Raw genomic sequence first — 21,522 nt, forward strand, 5'->3', positions numbered from 1 at the left:
ACTCAAAAGCACCCAAGAACGACGAAACAATCATATCACAGCTAAGCTCAGCCTAGGTTGATGCTTGAATCAAACTTATCAACCATTGAAAAGCATGGTACAGTCAACTTTTCGAAACAATTTTTTGTTTTTCTGCAAATTTTGTCTCAAAAGCACATTGGTTTGCCACATTCCACCAAACAAATCCTTCATAAAACATCATTGGCCGGAAAGAGCATGGAACAATCATGGTTCCAAAGCAAAGCTTCACATACAAACACACACACACACATGTTGCGCAAAGGACCCCGCAAAGTTTGTTCTGCCAAATGCCCGACCATTCCCTTTTTAGCACCGCATCGGTGATGAATGCCGAATACTTACAACACATTGTCCATGGTGCCGTTCTTGTGTCCGTTGGTTTGGCCCATCAGCGCATCCTCGATGATCAGGTCCGAGGTGCTGTTGGCTGTGGTGGCATTGCTGCTGCCATTGCTGCTCGCCATCATCGCTGGCGACTGCTGCTCCGATTTGCCGTTCGTCGTTAGTAGAAGCGACTCACCCTTGGTGCCGTTAGTGCCTTCCTCGTTGGTGGCTGGTTCGACCACGGTACCATTGCTGGTGCTACCGTTGTTGAGATTGTTGTTAGCCACCACCACGGCGGCACCGGCGGTACTGCTGGCGAGCAGTAGGTTCTCCTTCTCCGTCACGGACTTGTCGAACTGCACGTTACCGCCGTTGGTGTTGTTGTTGTTGTTGTTGATGTTGTTGTTAATGGTGCTACTGTTGGCTAGGGTGTCACTGCTGCTACTGCTGCTATTGCTACTGGTGGTGTTGTTGTTGCTCAGCGACAGGGACTCCATCGCCTGTTCCAGGGACTGGTGTTGGGTCTGTTGCTGCTGCTGCTGCTGCTGCTCTTGTCGAATTTCGGACGCAATGAACGAATCGGTCATCGATATGGTAGATGCGGACATGGCAGTACCGGTTGGTAGGGCGGCCGGCGTGGACGAAAGTACAATCTGGCTCTTGGACATGGCATTTTCCTTGTCGTCTTCGTTATTCTAAAATCAAACACAATATCATTAAGCATTTCGTCTTGTAGCAACACTTTCAACACGTGCTCACACACGTGTTACGGGCAATTTACCTTTGTCGGCGTATTGTTGGCCGCTCCCTTGGCACGGGTACGGGACATGATTGCTTCAACGCGCTTCCGGCGTTCCTCGCGCTCCTTTTCCTCCTTCTTCAGCCGCTCGGCCATCTCGACGCGCTGCCGTTCGGCTTCCTCGCGCGCCTTACGCTCGGCCTCCTCGCGCTCCGCCTTTTGCCGAGCTTCCTCTTCGCGCCGCTTGCGCTCCTCCTCATCCCGTCGACGTGCCTCCTCGATGGCCTGCTGGAGCCGCTCCTCCTCCATGCGCCGCTGCTCCTCGGCCAGCCGGATCGTTTCCTCTTCCAGCTTGCGCAGGCGCTCTTCTTCCTCCAGGATGCGCTGCCGCTCGGCCTGCTCCTCGGCCTCGATACGCTTGCGCTCCAGTTCCGCCAGTCGTTCGGCTTCCTCACGCGCCAGACGACGGCGCTCGGCCAGTGCAGCCTTTGCTTCCTCCTCCGTGTTGATGCGCTTGGCGATCATGGAAGCGGTCATTGCGTCAGCCCCGGCCCCAGATACTTCAACAGTCAAACTACCGTTAACGTTCTCTGGTACCTCTTCCGCGACCATCACCGTAGGCTCTGCTGCTTGAACAGCACTAACGTCCTGTTGCTCCAATGGAGCTTGCTGTTGTTGCTTCGTGGTTGGCGCTTGTTCTACTACCTCCACCGTAACGGCTTCTTCTGCTTGCTTTGGTAGTTCAGCGTCCTCTGTCTGTGCGGGTGCCGGAGCTTCTTGCTGCACCGGAACCACCACCTCTTCCTGCTGCTGCTGTGGCTGTTCCTCTTGTCCGAACGATTGATCCACCTCTACCAGTGAAGCCTGCTGCGAGCCATCGTCACGTTGCAGGATCGCTTCCTGCTGGGCGCTCAGCTCTTCCACCTTGGGAGCAGCAACCGACGGCGGTTCCTGTTTGGCTTCCACCACCACTGCATCATCCTTTTGAGCGGGAGTCTTCGACGCCGGGACCTTCTTGGGGCCATCGGCCGATTTCTTCAACGAATCCAGCAGGTTGCGCGATGCCTTCTCCGGTCCAGGCGATTGCAGCGGCGTAGAGGACGCTTTTGGTGTGGCGCCTCTCGCGCCCGCAGAACGTTTCTCTGCCGAGTGCAGCGTCAACGGTTTCTTCGTGGGCGTTTCCGTGCCGGATGCGGATTTTGCAGGGGTCGTGGTGATGCTGCCGGAACCAGCGCTCGATAGCCGATGTTTGCTGGTCGCGCTAGATATACCGCTGCCGGTCGATGCGCCGGATCCTGTCTTTGGGAGTGGAGGTTTATCTGCAAAAGGGTTTGAACCAGAACACATTGAATGAGTATCGCTGTAATGTACAGGACCTTCCGAATCCTACCACCATGGAAATGGATTTCACGAGCGAAAAAGAACCCTCGCAAGAAATCATTTCTTGACTCTTAATGGAACTTGACTGGGAAGTGTTAGTATTATACAGAATTGCAAACAAACAAATAATCGAAATGGCAAAATTTGTAAAAGCCCACGTTTGATTGTTCAATAATTTTTGACACCTTGCAAACTTCAATAAATCATAAGCAATTAAAACAAAGCTCGTTTAGAAATAGTTAGACTCGAAGGAGTTTCCCATCCTCAGTTCCCTTGTGTTGGGGTATATTGGCAGAAGTTGTTGGCGAATGAAAGTTGTTGTTCAGAGTGCAAATCTACAATTTTGTGGGCAAATGATTTTGAAAGCTTCAATGAAATATTACTACACAGTTGGATTTCGCAACAGATATCGAAGAGCTTGATAACTATTAATTGTGCATCAATTTACTCGTTAGTTAGCTAAATCGCTCGACAGTTTAGCAACGGATACAGACATTGATATGATTGTATATTTACAATTGAAGTGCAATTGACGCTATTGGGTGATACATTCATTCTTCGGCGAGTAACGTGGAGTATTCGTGTTAATGGGGAGAGGGGAGCGACGAACGCGCTAAGATCGCGAGAGAAAACGTGAGGATTAAAACTTAACAACAAAGAAAAACACACAAACCTTCCTTCAGGCCGGAAGCAGATACGCCCGTGACGGCGATACTGGCCGGTCGTGGTTTACGTTGTGCTGGCAGGGTTCGTCGATATACGATACCGGACGCGGTCGTCGAGCTGGACATTGCACTTCCTGGCCGCGAAGTGTTCAGACTGGTGGGCGTCATTTCACCGGAACGAAGACCTGTGTATTTTCCATCCCCCAAACGGCCAGAAGAATTCATCATTTCGTCCACAGAAAGAGGACGGCCCGCCACATCAACATGACGCACGTACAAGCACACACAAATCCATCGCACAGATACGAATACAACGTAGCCAAGGGGTGGTGGGGAAGGTGTGAGGGTTGTTAACAGGAATATTTAAGATATAAACGTAACAACACAGCATGATCATATGGAGACACGGACACAGATGGGACCATTAGCGGCATTGTTGCGTTTTGCGTGTACGTGTGCGAAGAGGGTGTTTGTTAGGGCGTTCGATGCGTGTGTAACGTCCAGGGCAGCCGCAACACAATTAGGCCAAGGATACAGACGATTATCGATACAACGAATCGAAAAGGAGGTTTATTCGGAGGTTTTGTAGAGCGAGCGAGAGAGAGGGAAGGAATGAAAAGAAAAGAAGAGAACATCGAATAATCAGATGGAGGTAATGAGTTGTATGTACATGTGTGTAGGTATGTAGCTGTATATTGTTTGTTGGTATTAGCGAGTAATAATGTTGAAACACAAAAAAACCATAACACTGTAAAATTATCTATTGCTTTAAAACATCCAGAAAGAGGTTGAAAGAGCAGTAGATGTAAGTAGTATGTACAGTTGCAGCATAACAGAATGCGAAAGGCCTCAGAACAACGTGTCACTTAACATATGCAACAAACGAAGTAATATTCAATAGGCGAGAATACGAATAAGCAGTCATGAGATGAAGGTTTAATTCGATGGAGAGATGAGCTTTTCGTATCGTTTAACTACCAAGCAAGATGTGAAAAAATAAGATGTTTGCAGTAATATTAGGTTAAAATGTGGATTAGAAGTCTAATGAAACGAGTTAAGTTCCGGTGAGATGTTAGAGTTAGAGGCACTACGAGCGTGTTGACTCTATAGTACGTGTTAGAGAGGTTGTTGATGGTGAATGTGTATGTGGGTGTAGTTATTGTTTTGCCAATACACCACAGTCTGAAGAATCATAAACCTAAAGAGCACCAGGCATCTTGCTGGGAGAGTACCTGAGCTTCAATGCTTCACAGCAATACAATGGTTATCAGTACAACCACCACCAGCAGGTGCTGTAGACTTAATTGTACGTGTTAAAAGTTCAGCAGTCCCGTTAGTGCAGCAACCCCATCGACCCCTATCGGTACCTCCCAAGAGAAATGCGTAGCCAAAAATTAGCAAAGGTAAATAGAAGGATATCTTGAAAAACCCCCCATCCGCCAGGGAATAGCTTCTGGGCCCGCGATTAGCATGTTGCTGTGTCCCAATCCCACACACTTATTCGGTTCGCGATTGATTCGAGGCTATCGAGACTGAGCGAGACGCTTGAGACCCACCGTTCGTCACCAGGAGCTGATTCTGATGCTGTTGGTGATGCTGCTGTTGCTGCTGATGGTGGTGGTACTGCTGGCGGAGACGCTCGGTTTTGGTGATGCGCGGTGTGCTGCCGGCCGTGTTCAGCTGGGACATGCTCTTGGAGGTATCGTTGCGACGCATGGGCGACGTGCTGCCACTGTTAATTGACGACGAATTGAACGATGACTTGCGACCTCCGCCGAAGCCGGGACTGCGGCCGGAATTCGAGTCCTGCGATTGGTTCCGATACTTGGCACCGCTGCCGGCCAGCTGAGACATGCTGCGTGACATTCGCTTGCTGTTGCCGCCGCTACCGGTCGGCGACGAGCGGGACGAGGACAGTGACAAACGGGTAAGGTTCTCCAGCTCCAGGGCCTGACGGCGCTCGCGCTCCAGAATCGCGCTGATGTGCTCGCCGTTGCGTCGTCGTGGTTGCGCCAGCTGATCCAAGCGTGTCATCGAGAACGCTCGGCCTTTGGTTGGTGGTACGTCCGGATTTTCGGGTTTCGTGTGTCGAGTGGGAGTAGGTGGTTGTGTGTGTGTGTGCCGTAACGGAGGTGGCGGTGGTAGAGGTGAGGTGGGCGCATCAATTCGGCAAACATCAGAATATCCATCGATATTTCATCGTCGAACGAGAAAAGTAATTGGGTACGTGATTGTATGTGTGTATTTGTGTGTGTATATTTATGTGGGCGTTCATGTGGGATTATGCGTTTTAGTGTTAATATTCGATATGATGAGTGTGTGTATTTTGTGACAGCCATCATCATGCAGAGAGGACGAGCAATGAGTTGAGTTGAAATATATTTTGTTTCGAGTCAAATAAAAAAAAAGAAGGTAAAGGAAGAAAAGCAAAAAGAAAACTCCGATCAATAAAATAAACCATTGCTACACAATACGATGCACAAAATTCCAATGTTCTAATGATTTCGTTCCTTTCACTGTAACATTTTGTCCGTCTTGCAGCACGTGGGTGCCGCCATCGTGTAACGAGAGATGTAGTGAAGAATGAGCGCGAATGATCATGGTATGATGGGCAGTAAACAACATCTATAGGCCACTACTACTATGCAAATAATTGAACTGATGATCCACAAAAGTAACGCTCTACGGCTTGATGAGAGACTGGAGTTACCCGCGCACATGCAGAAAACAACACATGCACACTCAGCTGCGCGATCGATAATCCGAACGAAAGGATAACCGCACTTAAGATAACATTTCTTCGATCACAACCGATACATCAGTACATCGCACGGAAGCGGGTATGTTGGGTAAGAGGGCAGTAGAGTAGTGAAGCAAAAGCAAACACAAGTAGAAGCATGTGGTAAGAGTTGTACAACGATGATGACTTTCTTCTTCTGTACGCGCGATAGTGTGCAGACCGAAAAAAGAACGAGCTTGAGACAATCCGAAAGACTAGCGGAAGACTAGGTGTGGGGGGGTGAGATATGGCCCTCATGCAAAGTTGTGTTGAGAAAAATCAATCATACTGAATAATGAATGCCAATATACAATTTGCCAATGATAAAGTAGTAAAATCGCATGAAACATAATGGATAACTTAGGAAAGAGTACTTTTGAAAAGCCGCAAACATGGCACATAACGAATAAGAGAGCGTTTCAGGCATAAAGACAACACAAGGTAACATACATTAAACCGAACAAAACGAAACCGAACAAGAACGAAAACAGAACGCATAAACAAAACTAAACAAATATGCTAAAAAGAAAATAGTAGACGCGTACGCCAAAGCAATAAAATACTACCTGGTGTTCTGGGAGTGTGTGTACCGAGAGACGATCTAGAGCTATCACGAGGACTAGGAATGGTAGGCATTAGATCGGTCTTTCGACGATTGACAGTGCGCTGATAGTTCATTTCTGCTGTATCGTCTGCAGGAGAAACAGAGAGAAAGTGATAGAAAGATAGGGAGAAAGAGAGAAAGAGAGACAGAGGAAGAAGAAAGCAAAGAGGTCGAAGAAGAGTAGAAAGGAGTGGATGGGGGAGTGGCGGAAAAACAAGGGAAGGGAAGAACACAAAAGTAGTGTCACCGATGTCAAGGAAATCGGTTCGATGGACAACAAACAATCAGTATGTGTGGCCGGCATGGAAACCCCGTGAAAAGAAAATTAGTAAAAACAAGAGAACATAGAAAAGAAAAGAAAGAAAGAAAGGTATGAGTTATGTGTGCGGACAGAATGCCGGACAGTACGTTTATCGTTAACCACCCACCGGAGACAGGTGTGTTGTTGCCGAAGCGTTGCATTTCGACGTGGTGTTGGAGTAAAGGTAGTAGAGATAGTCGAGATGAGAGACACATAACGTGGCAGAGGGATGGAGGGGTAAGAAAGGAAATGAAGAAATAACACAGAAAAAGTAAACATGGAAAGAAAAAGACAGAAAGAGACAAAAATGAATTTAATTATATGTCAACAAATCTTCACGTGAGAAGTTTTCGTTAGTCACCGAAAGAGTTTTGTTATTTTTGCAGTGGTTTTATACACAATTTGGGGTTTAGTCGACTTTGGAAAGGAAAATTTGTTAAACATATCACAACAACTGGTAGTCAAAAGTTGTAATATAGTAGTTATTTAGGTATATTCAACACAGCATGCTTCTAGGAATTCATACAATTCACGTTAAGAGCCAATTTGTAAAACAAAAACTATCAAATTCAATTTAGAAGAAGTAAACATAACGAACACAGTTTGAGATAGAGTTACTTAGTTGAACCACAAACATAACATACATTCACTTTCATCATGGCGTTCAAACATGCACAAACATTAAACAAAAACATAAATGAAAGGATAAGTGTGCTAGTTTGAAAGAGTAAAGATTGCAAAAAGAAAAGAAAAAAACGGAACAACAGAACAAGGAAGAAACGCTCTTCGTAATAGTTTTATGCGCTATAGAAGCTATAATAATATCCGACTGAATGTAAATAAATACAAAGCATTCGTTCCACATTTATACATTGAGCGGCGGAATGTACTTTCCAAACGAAAGCTTCACTGAGTACAGAACATTTTACTGAGAAATAGAAACAAACCCAGAACGAATCAACTTGCTAGTCGACAATAACCAGCCACACCCAAACAAAAAATGAGAGCAAAACGTCAGTCAACACAACGTCATGGTAACATCCTAACTGAACTAACTATTTATTTACAATCATTCCACTGGAGAACAAAAGCCAGGCGCCAAAATGCTGAGAAGGCAAACAGGATTTAACAACAACAACCACAACAACGCGAATAACCAGAGTAACAAAGACATGTTTGCAACCGAAAGAGTAAAAGACGAGGTGGTAAAGCAATAGAAATGTTGGAATAAAATTAAAAAAAGACAAACAGATGGTGTAACTGAAAATAGTAAGGTGCGGAATAAACTAAAAGAGATGTAACAAACTGATGCGAATGTATATAACAGTGCGGACAAACTTAAAACCTTTGCGAAAGAAATGAAAGAAAAACAAATGAGTAGGAGTTGAAACCAGAGCAGAATGTACAAAAGGGAGAAATGAAGCTGAAACTGATTATTGAAAATGAAATCAAAACAAATAAAAGTGCACACCAAAACGAAACGTTTGAACAGGGATGCAAAAGAAGGCAAAGGAGAAATAGAAGGCATTGCTGTTCTTCCATTGGAGTCGCAAGAACACGCATAAAGGATGGCTTTACCCTTTCCGCTAGCATAATTGCGCGAAGCTGCCGGTTGATATTCGGCAGCCGTCGGAGGATCGTCGATGTTGATGCCGGACCCAGCCAGCGAGAACGTTAGCTTTCTCGGACACTCGCTGGTGCTCGTCCAGTTGAACACCTCGTACATCGAGCTGGACATTCGCCGTTGGTCTGTGGGTGGGCACGAACACACAACCCGGAGGCCACCGTTGGGAGGGTTTTGTTATTTCAATTTTCACCATGGCATACGGATAGGGTACGGGACAGTCAACACAAGCCAGCAGGAACCACAATGAAGAAATGGACACCAAAAGTGCCCAGAGAAGAACAATCGATGAAAGTAAGAAATCGGTCAAACAACAAGACAAGTACAGCATCCGGGTATTTCGTCCATTATCGCGAAACGATCGCGAACGAGAAGGGAGGGTGTGATTTTGAAGGAGCATATCCGATTGTTTGAAGTGTAGCATTTGAAGCGGGTTGTGTGAAAATCATGTACGAAAGAGAACAGAATTGAAAAAGGAGATTAACATGTGGCGCAAACCGAGAAAGAGGAAGTAGAGAACGTTTTGCTAGCGTATGTATGAAACTCATTAACAGAAACACAAGAGAAATACATTAAGTTTGATTATCACAGCACATTCAATGATTCGTAAACTGAAACGGAACGCTAAACAGTATCGAACATTGTAAAGCATAAGGATAGGAAACCGTCCAGAAAATATAGGTAAAGAAGAAACCCGTATGATTGTATGCTAAGAGCAGAAAGAGAGGACCGCTAACTAAATAGAAGGCGCTTGGTTAGGATGGAAACAATAGTCAGAAAGACAACATAGTGTTCTTGTAGTTGCATTAATGTAACGCAGCAGTCCTATCCAAATAAAAAAGAAACATCACTGTAAGCAAACCACGACCAGCAGCAGTTGTGTACTAAAACCAATAAGGCAAAGCTTAAAAGAAGATACTTCAGATTGATGACCGACTATCGATCGGACGGGGCACAGCGAGCACTCGAAAAACTCTTTGCGTGTGTTCGAACAAACGGTGAAACACTATTTATGATAACATCCACTAAACATAGCGCAAGAAAAATTAAAATTTCATGAAACGGAGAGCATAATCTCCGTTGCACAATTGTGTAAAGATATTCTGCAAACATCTCCATTTCGTCGTAATAACATATCTTCCTACAAAAGCTTAACATTTGACCAGCGTACCGTAGGATCTACACTAAACGGAACGGAATAATATCTAACACGAGCTCTACGATAATGCTCCACCACGACTCAGATGATCACATCGAAAGGAACATGGATTCTATGGAACGTGTGTGATGTCGGACTAACCGCATCCACGCGTAATGAGAATGCGTTATGGATGAATGTGTTGTTGAAATCGACGAGTGTCGTTTCATGTGGCATTTTGTGACCTAATACTGCGGAGCACCTTCTCCGACTGCAGTTTCCGCCGGGACTGTTCAACAAACTACAGCGATCGCCATCATCTCAAATCCAGAATACGTACCGTCGGTCGATCGGTCGAGACCACTGGCAGAGGTAGCTCGCTTCTTCGACGCACTGTCGGTTAGTTCGCGCTCGGAACTACGCCTCGTTAATGCCGCCCCTGTATACGCTACGTTCGTAATGGATGTGGCTCTAAAAGTGTTAAAAGAAAGACGTTAGCAGATTACTCGTTGTCTGATATCCTGCCACAATCGCCCAGAGTAGCCAACACCCTGGATCCTGGGCACGACACTTACCTCCTATGAGCCCAGAACGAGCTGCACATGCCACTGTCACTGGTATCGATCATCCGCGGTGTCGACGATCCGAAAGCGAACTGGATCGAGCCTCGATCGTTGCGTCGTTTCGTCTCCATGCGCTGATCCCGCTCCTGGTTCTTGCGCAGTATGTACTCCCGCCGCTCGTTATCGGCCTCGATGATGGCCCGGCGACGCTCCTCGACCTGTGACCGTCGGTCGCTTTCCCGCCTCCGCAGGTCGTCCATCCGGCGGCGTCGTTCTTCCTCCTTCTGCTCGCGGAACTTTTGCGCCGCTAGTGCTTGTGCCTTCAGCTCCTCGAGCTTCTTCTGCCGCTCCTCGTTCTGTCGTTCCTTCATCTGTTTTATTCGTTCCTCACGTTCCTTTTGCAGTTCTGGAGAAAGGGTGGCATTGATGGTGGCGAAAAGCAAAGTAAAAAGGGTTGAATGTTAGTAGCAGCAGTATGCAGCGATGCGTTTTCTCAGGGGCGAGGGGGTACGATCTATAAAATATTACAGGCACACGAGGAGCGGAGAGGGCAAGTATGCGTGCAGGACACTGCCTTAATTTTACGCTTAATTAAGCATCTTTCATTACAAAGGATCGATTAAATCGTGGAATCTATCAGATCATTGATGAACAATTCATTAGATTTGATTGCAAAACTAAACACTTTCTGCATTATTGCATATTAATCTTTCCAATTTCGGCAAGTTATATCCAATGCTTATGCTCAATCTACGGCACGCAGGGTTAGTTCAATACATCGATAGCAACAAGAAGGAGTTTAGTTGATCTTAACGTGCGATTAAAAGTAATCTAGGGAAAAGAGTAACAACGTTCTGTTAATAGGAACAACGCATGGATCCCGTTGTTCGTCTACGACAACAATAGCAAAAAAAAACAACGATCATGTTATTATTATGCACACGTGGTCAGAGCACACGCCACGACAACAACAGTAAAAAAACCGCATTGCCGCCGTAGCATTAATGGTCGCTCGAGTGTACCACCAACCATGTGTGGTTGAAACACATGGTAATCATTTACACCCAGGACTTTGCTGCTACTGACGAGCGCAACGCGACTTCGGCCTGCAGTATACCTTCTGTGTTTCTACCATTATCGACGCTATCATCGCCGACGCAAGCAAACCAGTGAAGAGTGTGCGCAACGGACTGTTCGTGCAGTCGATCTGGACACGGTCCAGCCCGGTTTGCAGTGCAAGAGCGAGCACAAGAAGTGTTGTGTAGACGATGGAAAATGGAAATATAAAGAACAGGAAACACTATCATTAGAAGGGCGCGCGGGTCTATCTTATGATAGAGGCTTCATCATCTCTTTCATTGAACGTTGGCGCAATTAACTTCACTGATAAACCATACGGAAAACCCTTCACAATGGACAGTAGCTTCATTCCAGTTCAAACGACGTGAGTTCATTTCGTAGCTTCTTGTCCTGCATCCGCCCCGGAGATCACCTGCTGGCGCAACCTGCGTTGTCAGCTTGTACTGCGGTGAAGTTGTCCATATTTGGTCACTTACCTCTATTGGCTGAAGACGGCCTTGACTGTTTTTGTACGGTCGCATCTCTGTTTCCAGCTGAAGATGACGAGCGCCGACAACGGGGAAAGAAAGGGAAGAGAAGAGCGAAAAAGCAACAATCAAAACAATGAACTTTTAATGCGAGAGTTGTGATGAAAATACGGGAACAACATCGCCGACAGCTTGTTGTGACAGGTTGTGCAAAATCTGGATAATTGCCGACACGGTGGTACTCTGCTGTCAGTATCGATTAGTGCAAAACGCCGATATAAATTCACAGCACGTCCCAGAGACAGCTAAGACAATGCAAACAAACAGTGGTTTGAGGGTAATGATGATTGTCAATCTGACCAGAACGGCTTGTGAGGAGTTCAGTCACAGTAACGTTATCTTAAATTATGTACGTGACTGCTGGAGATGATTCCCAAACAGGTGGTCTTCATTTGACACAACACATCATGTACAAAGGAAAGGGCCATTTGAACAGTGAATAGATTTAGAATTAACATTCCCGACAGCTCAGTGACTTCCTTCGGTCAACCATTCTTACCTAGACTAAATTGAACATGGCGTGCCTTCCGCGTTCCCAACAGCTGCTGCTGATCGGTCAGGCTCAAATTCTCGCGGGACAATGATTTCACTAATATGCCGCGCAGCACTGCGAGCGTCGTGCTCGGAATACGATCACTTTCATCGGTCAACATGATGGCGCTTGAGTGCACTGATTCATTGAAACTGTCATCGTCGATCAAACCCATTACCATCAGGCAAGGGGACACACCGGGTCACAAGCACTTGTACTGCAGAATATCACAACGATGAAAAGATTTTAGTGTCTATTGCCCACCCATCGACTGAAAACATCAATCATCTGCACAGAATTGTACATCCAGCATGAATATCCTCTCTGGAGCGTTTGATACTTCGCACTTATCGGAATACAAAACACTGCGTTACAACCCCACACAAACAAGCACAACCTATCGCTCTAGCTCTAGATGCTCTAGCGCAAGTCACGTTCCTGGTACGCTCTCCGTGTCATGAGAACGACGACACACACACAACAGCTGGATGATATCTTACCCCAACCGAAACGCTCTACAGTCTGAAAAGCCCCACACAAAGGTGCACCTTCTGCGAGCTATCAAAACGTGGCGTTGACAGTTGGCCCGTGCTACTTGTGCCCCAATCCACCCCTAACTACCAACACACTAACAATTTCTCTCATTCATCGCCGGAGCAACCATCCCCCCTTCAATGTGTAGCTGTGCGCCGTGAAGAAGTGTGTACATACCCCGGCCGTATGCTAAACACCCATGTCCAATTTGCTATTCGCACCTCGCACACTAACACATCCTGAGTCATAATCTTCGAACACGCTGACATTGAGAGTTGTTTATGGCTCTTACTCGCAGCAAAAGTGGATTGTATCAGCACACGGTTGATAATGTCATTTCTATTCCTGCCAAGACGTTCCTTTTTGCTCGTCATTTCTCGAACGAAGGTCTGACCATTGAGTGATCTCGTCTAATGTTTCATAAACATTGATCGCACAATCCGACATCGGCAAAACCGACACACAATAGCTAACCCAACCGGACATGTTACCTTTTAACGAAATCAAAACAAAACAAACAATCGGAGGAAATCAAAACGTGTCCTCCCCTATCAGCGTAGGCATCATTCTCGGTTCAACGAATTTAGTTCAGTGTGGGCCAAGTGCAACGATAATCACCGGCACCGTAATTTGATAAGGCGCAAGACACTCACAGTTGCTGCGAATATTTATTGAAGCAAAGCCCCCTGCTTCACGGCGCTAGAGATCCGCTGACTGACTCATCTTTCACAACGCACACATACAACTAGCAAAGAACTGACGCACCTTCCGTGAACACTCGCGAGGAGCTAAGCCAGTTCCTGCTATCAAACGAACTATGCAAACATTAGATCAGCGCTACGAATTTTGATCCGCCACCCGTTTTGGTATGGATCACTGCGTATTTGTTCAATCATTTGCACGTTCATCCGAACCTTATACGGCGAATTGGCATTTCTCAAGCACAACCTACCACGTGAAGATTGCACCTGCTTTGCAATGAGACCCGAGCGAGCTCAAATAACACTGTGCAGTGCTGTTCACTTCATATTACTATGGGCGTTGAATATGCATCTATTTACTAACGAACCCCAATTCCACCATATTTGGTAAAGCAAATAACATCCATGTATCCTCTTGCTTTGAACAAAAAATATGTATTAATTAAGAGCAAATAACAATAACTGAGTTGTGCTACTCGGCTTCCATCTCAAACACGCTTGCATCACATTAAGACGAAACGCTGTGCAAACGTTCCCATCTTTATTACCCTGCCGACCTTAGAGAATTCGCGACAGCAGCCAGGCTCCTGCCGCAGCAACTCATCAGTCGTGCGCCGGTTGGAACGTGCCAAAATAGGCAATAAACTATAGTAATATTGCTTCCACACGACCCACAGGGCGCTGCAGACTGCGTTTTACATCAGCAAAGACCTCTCATAATGACTTGACGGATGCATGCTACCGTATGCCACAATATTTCGCCCCCCCTCCAGCAGCAACAGTTACATCTAGAGCATACAGCATAACAGGGCACAAGAGTGTGATGGTGTAGTAGCATTGCAACACTGTTTTGTGGTTTATTGTAATGCTCCCATGATTAGCCATCGTATAGTTCGCCGGCTGACCCGACGATGATCACACACTTTAGGAGCTGACGTAATCGTGGCCAAAGGTCACGACGCTCCCCTGTGAGCTCCCTCTTCTGGCAGGCATGGTACCGCCAGCAGTTTGATTATGATGATTCTTACATTTCGTGTCAAAACCCGATCAGGGCAAGTGTGATTCGAAAGTAGTGTACCCTTTGTACTTGTAGCAATGTGCGCTGTACAAAGAATGCCATTCACATTCTTTGCACATGAAATTATCTACAACATTAGCGTTGCAAGGTGGAATTTACGCGCAGTTGCCTGGTAAAAGCCACTCTTAACGTGCTAATGAAACAAAGACGAACCAGCGGCAACGCTAAACCACACTGCTGCCTACACCCAACGGCCCTACGCAAAACGGAAGGTGTTTGGTTCTTACATTGCTTGACAAAACAGTCCTACCATAAGCAAACGTTCCATTTAGCATTCCGCTAGTTCGCACGTGGGCGAAATAGTACGCGCTGTGCATTAAATGTTGCAATTAGCGTATTCGGAAACAAGTGTTACTGCCACTACCACACTCTACCTGTAGCGAAACGTTGTTGGAATGGATGGGCTTGTGGTACGACGGTGAGGCCTTTGCTCTCCCCGTATACGGTAGCACAAACAACGTCCCCTCCAGGCAAGGAAATGGAAATGGTCAATCGATTATTCAACTGCTGCAAACGGTTCCAAACTGTCCCCAAACAAGTGCATCGTGTGCATTCGCAAATCGTGAATGCATCACCATCGACAGGGCCCCATCAGCTGTCGACGGGGTAGAAAGTGGAAGCTTCCTTCGGAACGCTGTCACGCTCCGTACGATCGAGCTTTCCGGTGCGCTGGGGTGATCGACTGTGGACTGTCAACCGGGGTAACCGGAGTCTTTTGCCGTTCACCATTCGCCCCATTATCATGCAACGTCATGCCAAACAGGGGGCGAGCTTAATTTGCATCACACCGAATAACACCTTCAAGCACTGCCCACGCGTATACACACGCACCAACCACGGACACGGGACGGCAAACTTGCCTCGTCACAAACAATTTTAGCTCTCCAAAGAATCTGATCACCTCCGCCAAGGTCGTGGTGGCGAAGAAGTTCAACTTCTCCGCTCGCACCGATCCAGCTGACTTGGCACACCGACAACTCCCCTTGTATATCCAGTCACTTCATTCAAGAACCTGCTCCAAGCTTGTTCAAATGATTCAAGCAAAACGTTCAGTACGTTCGGTGATGCGTGAACGTGATGCAATTGACACCCAGAGCGTTAGCAGCCGATGGTGTGTCCGGTGTACGGTACGTGCGACATGACGTTTTCTTCCCCAACAACATCAAACAAAACGCATTCAGCCGTGTAGAAAGTGTGCCGAAAGTTCCTTCAACTTCATTTGCTTGCTGTGCACCCTTCCACGTGCTGCGTTTGTTCTGCTCCGAAGTAGGGATGTTTTGGTTTCAAAAAGGAAGGCTTCACAGCCAAAAAGGGGCAAGAAGCTTTAGCGATAACAAACAAGCAAATATTAGCTATTCTTCGCCTATTTGCTCGACCATGGCCTTTCGTAGATAAAGGTTTCTCTACCTCTTACCCATACCAGACCCTTGAACCAGTCTAATCTTAACCGATTTCATCATTTAAGGTTATGCCGCCACTTGGGGCCGTAACGAACAAAAATCTGCGCCCAAACAACACCCTTCCGTACAGCTGTTGTTTTTCTTCTTCTTCTTTTTGCTCACCATGGAGGTACTAAACACTTCGACTGACCGTGTGCCGCACTGTGATCGATCGTTTGCAGTGGGCAAAATTATTGGTTCGCAATCGATAATCGTTCGTCCGATTCGCAAGAGGGCGACGGTGGGAGGGCCCTTTGCTTGTCGATCGTTCAACCATATCTCGGGGACAGGTTTACATTGAGGTCGGTCGCGCCACACGATCGCGTCGATTTAACGAAACTACAACAAAACTATGCGCTAGAGGGCATTGGCAAACCATGAATGGAGCTAACAAGGTTAGTTGTTCGCTAACGAACCAATAGGGAAGATTTACAAGACGAATGTTGGAGTTGTAGCTGGCAGAAGTACACGTGGGGTGGAATGGAGGGGGGGGGATCGATAGAAATCACTCGACTACAGACACACACACACCGACCGACCGAACGCGGCGGTTGAAACAGTTTATGGGAAAATAATTTTCAAGGGTTTTAAATGGCGCACATAAATTTTGTTTTATTGCCGTGCGACCTGTCCGGTGGGAAGGAATGCAACAGTTGTAGTGAACATAGCCAAACGATTAGCTGACAAATCGTATTCGATCCGTTAAGAGATTTTTGTTTTTAAAAACATCTAATCGAAGCGGATTTAGACGGATTCGGTTTTCTCAAATTATGATTCAGTTTTGTAGGCAATACAGTGATGTATTTGTGAATTGAACCCTCGCCATTCGTCATCTGCCAGTGGGGGGGAAAACGAACACCCGGCTGCACATGTGCTTCGTCACCATTCCAAAATTCCACACGCATACACGCAGGCACTCTCACGCGCACACAATCGGGTGGTACCCCAGCCCCGGGCCAGAATCTATTTCCTCTATCTTATCGCCGCGGATGGAATCCGCCACGAACGCATTCACTGGGCTGGGGGGTGCTGCGCTTGCACGAGCTTCTTTATTAACTCATCGAGAAGAGCGGCCACGACAAACGGCACGGCAGAGCCCATCACGATCAGTATGCAGGGCCACACGCTCACACAGCTCCAGCATATACTTGGGCGCAATTGTAAACTTGTCAAACACGAAGTCACATATCAAATTATATCCCCGACCCGTTGCCTGCTCACTACCGAACCACGACGCAGTCACGATTACTTCAAACTATTGATTCTTGTACAATTTTTGTTTTACGGGGTTTAGGCTCACTCGATTAGAGCTGCATGTGCTGGTGGTATGCCAGTAGCAATATCAAAAAAGTAAACATAACACACATTTTCGCTGCTTCTCTTGCTCTCTATCGCCCTCTCTTACACACACACATAGGACACACACACACACTTGGGCTAACCTTGCACCATTCTAGGCCCAGCCACGAACCCAACCCACACTTGAAACCCAAACACCATCAACAATAACAACAACAATAACAACAAGACAGCCACCAGCCAGCACCAGCAGCAATCGTTCCGAGGGCTGTTCTTACTCGAACTCGTTCCGTGCCGCAATCTTTGCCTTCGACAGAAAATAAAAGAAACACGCGCGCGCTCGCGTTCGATCTATCGCGGTTCAACCTTCGTTCGACTCCGTTCGAATTGCACTGAAAAAGGGCGACCCCCAGAGCACTGACGGAACGCGCGCAACACCACCTCGTACCGGGAGCACTGGAAGATGGAGAATGGCAGCGAGCGAACCAAGACGGCCGGTCCAGAGTCTCACGGCAAGGCTCGTACGATCACCACGACGACGACCACGGTTGGTGACTGATTTCGCGCCGCACGGTCGCGACTAAAGCCATTATTTCTCCCCACACAACTACAGTCGCAGCGTCGCTGTGTGTGAGCGCACGACGACTGTACCACCACCGGGCCGGCCCTCCCTGCGTAAGTCGTTTTAGCTTAGAGGCTCTCCGGCCAAGGCACAAGATGACACAAGCCGCCGTCTTCGATTGAATGCACGCAACGGTTGAGAACGAGAGAGAATCTAGCGAACGTTTGTGCTTGTGAAGAGAGGAAGAGAGACTGAAGCTACAGTGAGGTACAGATAAGAAACCCACAAGTTTCAAAAAACAACACAATCTTATGAATGGAACATGTAATTCATACATGCATTCGTAAGGAATTAGAGAAAAGGTAGAAATTGTCAATTAAAAATTCCAACCCAAAAGCGTTAATGGGTTGTTTCATGTTTGTGATAGCCTTTTAAACGCAGTTCGTTGAGGTTTGTTTGAATAAAGCAAGTAGAAGTACTCGATCTAGAGTCGAATTAATTGTCCAAATTATTCATTTTGTACCAACTAATTTGGTTATGGTTATGGTTAGATTTTAAAACACACCTTTATTCATTTTCAGATTCTAAAGTAAATGTTAGGTTCACCGATCTTAACAGTTATTCAACAGAATAGACATAAGCAGCTGCAAATTCTTGCACATCTTTCCCTCAGTACCATATCTTACATCCACATGGAACTTGGGGTCTACCATTTACATATGCTTTCTCCTATTTCCATGTCCAAATCTAATTTGGTTTTATGATCTTTCACGCCTGATCGCTTCTCCGTAACACATGTAGTACGGAGGTACTAATTTTGGAATCGTTACCAATGTTCATTAGACGCAGTTCTCAAGATCACCACAGACGCCAGAAGAGCACCCGCTGTAGTCGTGCACCATAAAACATTCATAGTTTTGAATGAAATGAACGAATCCATCCCACAAATGCAATTCTACTTTCAATGATTTTAAATTCACTTCACAATTCAAAGTGATGTAATAAAACATGCTCTTTTTAAATGCTTTCGTGTTTACACTCATTTGAACATAGTTCTTATCGAAAATAATCTTATTATTATTTTAAGTAAAATTATATTTCAATGATTATTACTATTGCAACTCAATACCATAGTAAAAGGTAATGCACGGATGACTCAGTCTGAACTATTGGATACGCCGCGCCGACAGCACGCTTACAATAAACGCCTAACAGTATGCACTACGAGGCACATGCGTCATCGCGCATCTTCATTGCTTTGGCTACGACAGCAACAACGACAACGACGTGGAGCGAGAGTTGATGGCTTCGACACATCAACAGTACATTATTTTCCTCAGCAATTTTACCACCCCGCTTCAGCACCAGTTGATTTGACAGCCGTTAAATGGCAACTAAAAACGAATTAACCTCTACTTTTAGTTCCTTTCGGTGGGTTCGGTGGTGGTAGGCGAAAAAAAAAACTCCTGCCCACATCGTGATCAGTGTATGATGGATGACGATCTGCTCGTTGATTTGCTTAAGGAAAGCGCTTCCAACCGATTCCTTTGCTTGGCGAAGAAAAAAAAACACAAGTTTCATTGACCATCAACCAAGAAACAAACTAAAAGCCCGATTACGGCACGCTCGTCGCTTGGTCACGGGTCGATAAAGATTCTACTGGATATAGCTACGGCAGCAACATCTAGAGAGTGACTTCAGTTTGGTCCAACGCGTTCGCTAACGACCGTAGTACACCCTCTCTTGTGTCCCCCCCCCGCACGACCAAAACGATCGCAAACGATGAAGTCATCATCAATCTCACCCCCGGCTTACCGGTTGCCATCGGTGTAGCGTAAAAATTCCCGAAAAACCTCCACTTCCTTATTGGCGATCGGGCGCTACACACGACCCAAGACCTCTTGTAATCTCCGTAAAAAGTCATCGGGTGCCTCCTTCAAAATGAATGTGCCACAAAACCATCCAGTCCCGGTGGATGATCGAAATCGTATCGCCGTATCTTCCGTTTCGTGACGTGACAAGCTAATGACAAGTTCCACGGCATCGAAACGCCAACGAATTGCCGAGAGGAATTCCAGCCCACTTTAACCGATTAACACGAGGCGACGACTGTGCCGCGCACGTTGTCTTTGTGTACATGGCGCGGGCTGCACGCCGGCCAAAATCCGCACCAGCGCACCGAGACACGACACGACAGATCGAGCTTTTGACCCGTGGAACTGATGGATAGGAATACCGAAAAACGTAACGGAATGCTCCAAGACGAGCAGTATCTATCATCCACTTGAACCGCACCGTAATAGGGCACTCTACACTCGGCATGTCGGAACGGTCGGTGGCAGTAACTGATGTTGCCTTTTAAACCTCTTCCTCCGCGTCAAACAAGGATCACGATCATGGTTTAAGGGTCTTCACGTGCAAAGTGTCGTTGACGGATGGTGAGTGACCCTCTACGATGAGTGACAATCGAGCAACTACAAACAGTCAACAATTCACGAATGTTTTTATGAGTTTTATTTTTGATATCACCGTCAGCAATAAGTACAATTACTACAACAAGATTGATATTGCTATTAATTAAAGCATGTTATATTCTCATAAAAGCTCATATTTCAAGTCATTGCACTGCAGGACGTCCTATGGCGGACCTTGGTTCCTGCTGACATTTTCCCACTATGCTCCGTTCTGGCGGTGACTGCTTTCACTTTCACACAGTGACCCATCCATAAACTGTAAGCAGCATCATTACATGAGCCTGAACCACCGCTGAACGATCGTTTCACGTTATATCTTGATCCACCGGCGACCGTCTCCGGCTGTACTGAACGAAGGTACTGTCTCTTCCGAGCAATCTACGATCGTCCTGTCCGACCAATGGACCGGTCGTTCGGCTGAAAACGGATATAACACTTTACAATCATAATGATCGTATAATCAAATCATAAAGACATTGCATAATCATTGGTTTCATTCCTGCTGCACTGTCGGCATATATACATCCCGAGATGGTAGCTTATGGAAAAGATGAGCATGTACAAATTTCTATCAATTTACACTCCATTCCGGATACACCTTTCCCGTCGTAGGACGGGTACTCGGTGCAGCAACCAGCGCACACCAAATACACCTTTTGAACTATCGACACGTGCGGCGCTTGAAAGCTGGCGAAAACTGTTACACGGCTTCCTGCGAGGGATTGTGGGAGTGAGCTTGCAAATGAGTAAATATGGTGAATCATATCTATGACACGATCACGTTACGTCAATACACTGGCCACGCGTCTGAAGGGATGCTTGATATGATGCTTCGCCGCCTGCAGAGCACATCGCACGATGGCGGTTGCATTAATATTGCCCATACGGGTAATCATTAGCCACCCGTTTGCGCGACGAACGAAAGGATGCAATATTTATGCTCAAGAAGAAACATAAAACCCACTCCATGCTGATTATCTTGTATGAAGTATGAGGTACTGCTAGCAGCTACACATCCCCTTTTTCGGCGGCGGTGCGCGAAGGACCGGCCGATCGTTTCACAACAGTTTCACTTTCCACGAAAGTTTATCCTGCAGCATGCGCGCGCACGAATAACAACAATTAACCCTTTGAATGAACAAGTTTCACATGCACTTG

The 21,522-nt window shown here is 46.4% G+C and overlaps 1 protein-coding gene across 29 annotated transcripts in view; it reads right to left on the bottom strand.

The window, feature by feature from the left end:
- The window catches only part of LOC120898748 (box A-binding factor), a 104,955-nt gene that overhangs the window by 6,156 nt on the left and 77,277 nt on the right, over positions 1-21,522 (bottom strand). For 9 of the 29 annotated variants that reach the window (XR_005738697.1, XM_040305019.1, XM_040305021.1 and 6 more), the window contains 10 exons: positions 11,695-11,751; positions 11,256-11,345; positions 10,151-10,544; positions 9,916-10,046; positions 8,392-8,562; positions 6,475-6,600; positions 4,686-5,177; positions 3,138-3,314; positions 1,127-2,403; positions 364-1,040 (listed from right to left, as the gene is read on the bottom strand). Coding sequence is in view for 28 of the 29 variants with exons in the window: in XM_040305019.1 (XP_040160953.1) it covers positions 364-1,040; positions 1,127-2,403; positions 3,138-3,314; positions 4,686-5,177; positions 6,475-6,600; positions 8,392-8,562; positions 9,916-10,046; positions 10,151-10,544; positions 11,256-11,345; positions 11,695-11,751 (3,592 nt within the window). In the remaining variant the exon portion in view is untranslated. Of the gene's footprint in view, positions 1-363; positions 1,041-1,126; positions 2,404-3,137; positions 3,315-4,685; positions 5,178-6,474; positions 6,601-8,391; positions 8,563-9,915; positions 10,047-10,150; positions 10,545-11,255; positions 11,346-11,694; positions 11,752-12,244; positions 12,495-17,471; positions 17,567-17,606; positions 17,899-21,522 lie in introns of those variants that run through there. The other 20 variants (XM_040305009.1, XM_040305003.1, XM_040305013.1 and 17 more) reach the window with 19 other exon arrangements.

This window comes from Anopheles arabiensis, chromosome 2 (genome assembly GCF_016920715.1).
Source record: "Anopheles arabiensis isolate DONGOLA chromosome 2, AaraD3, whole genome shotgun sequence".
Classification (NCBI taxonomy): Eukaryota; Metazoa; Arthropoda; class Insecta; order Diptera; family Culicidae; genus Anopheles; species Anopheles arabiensis.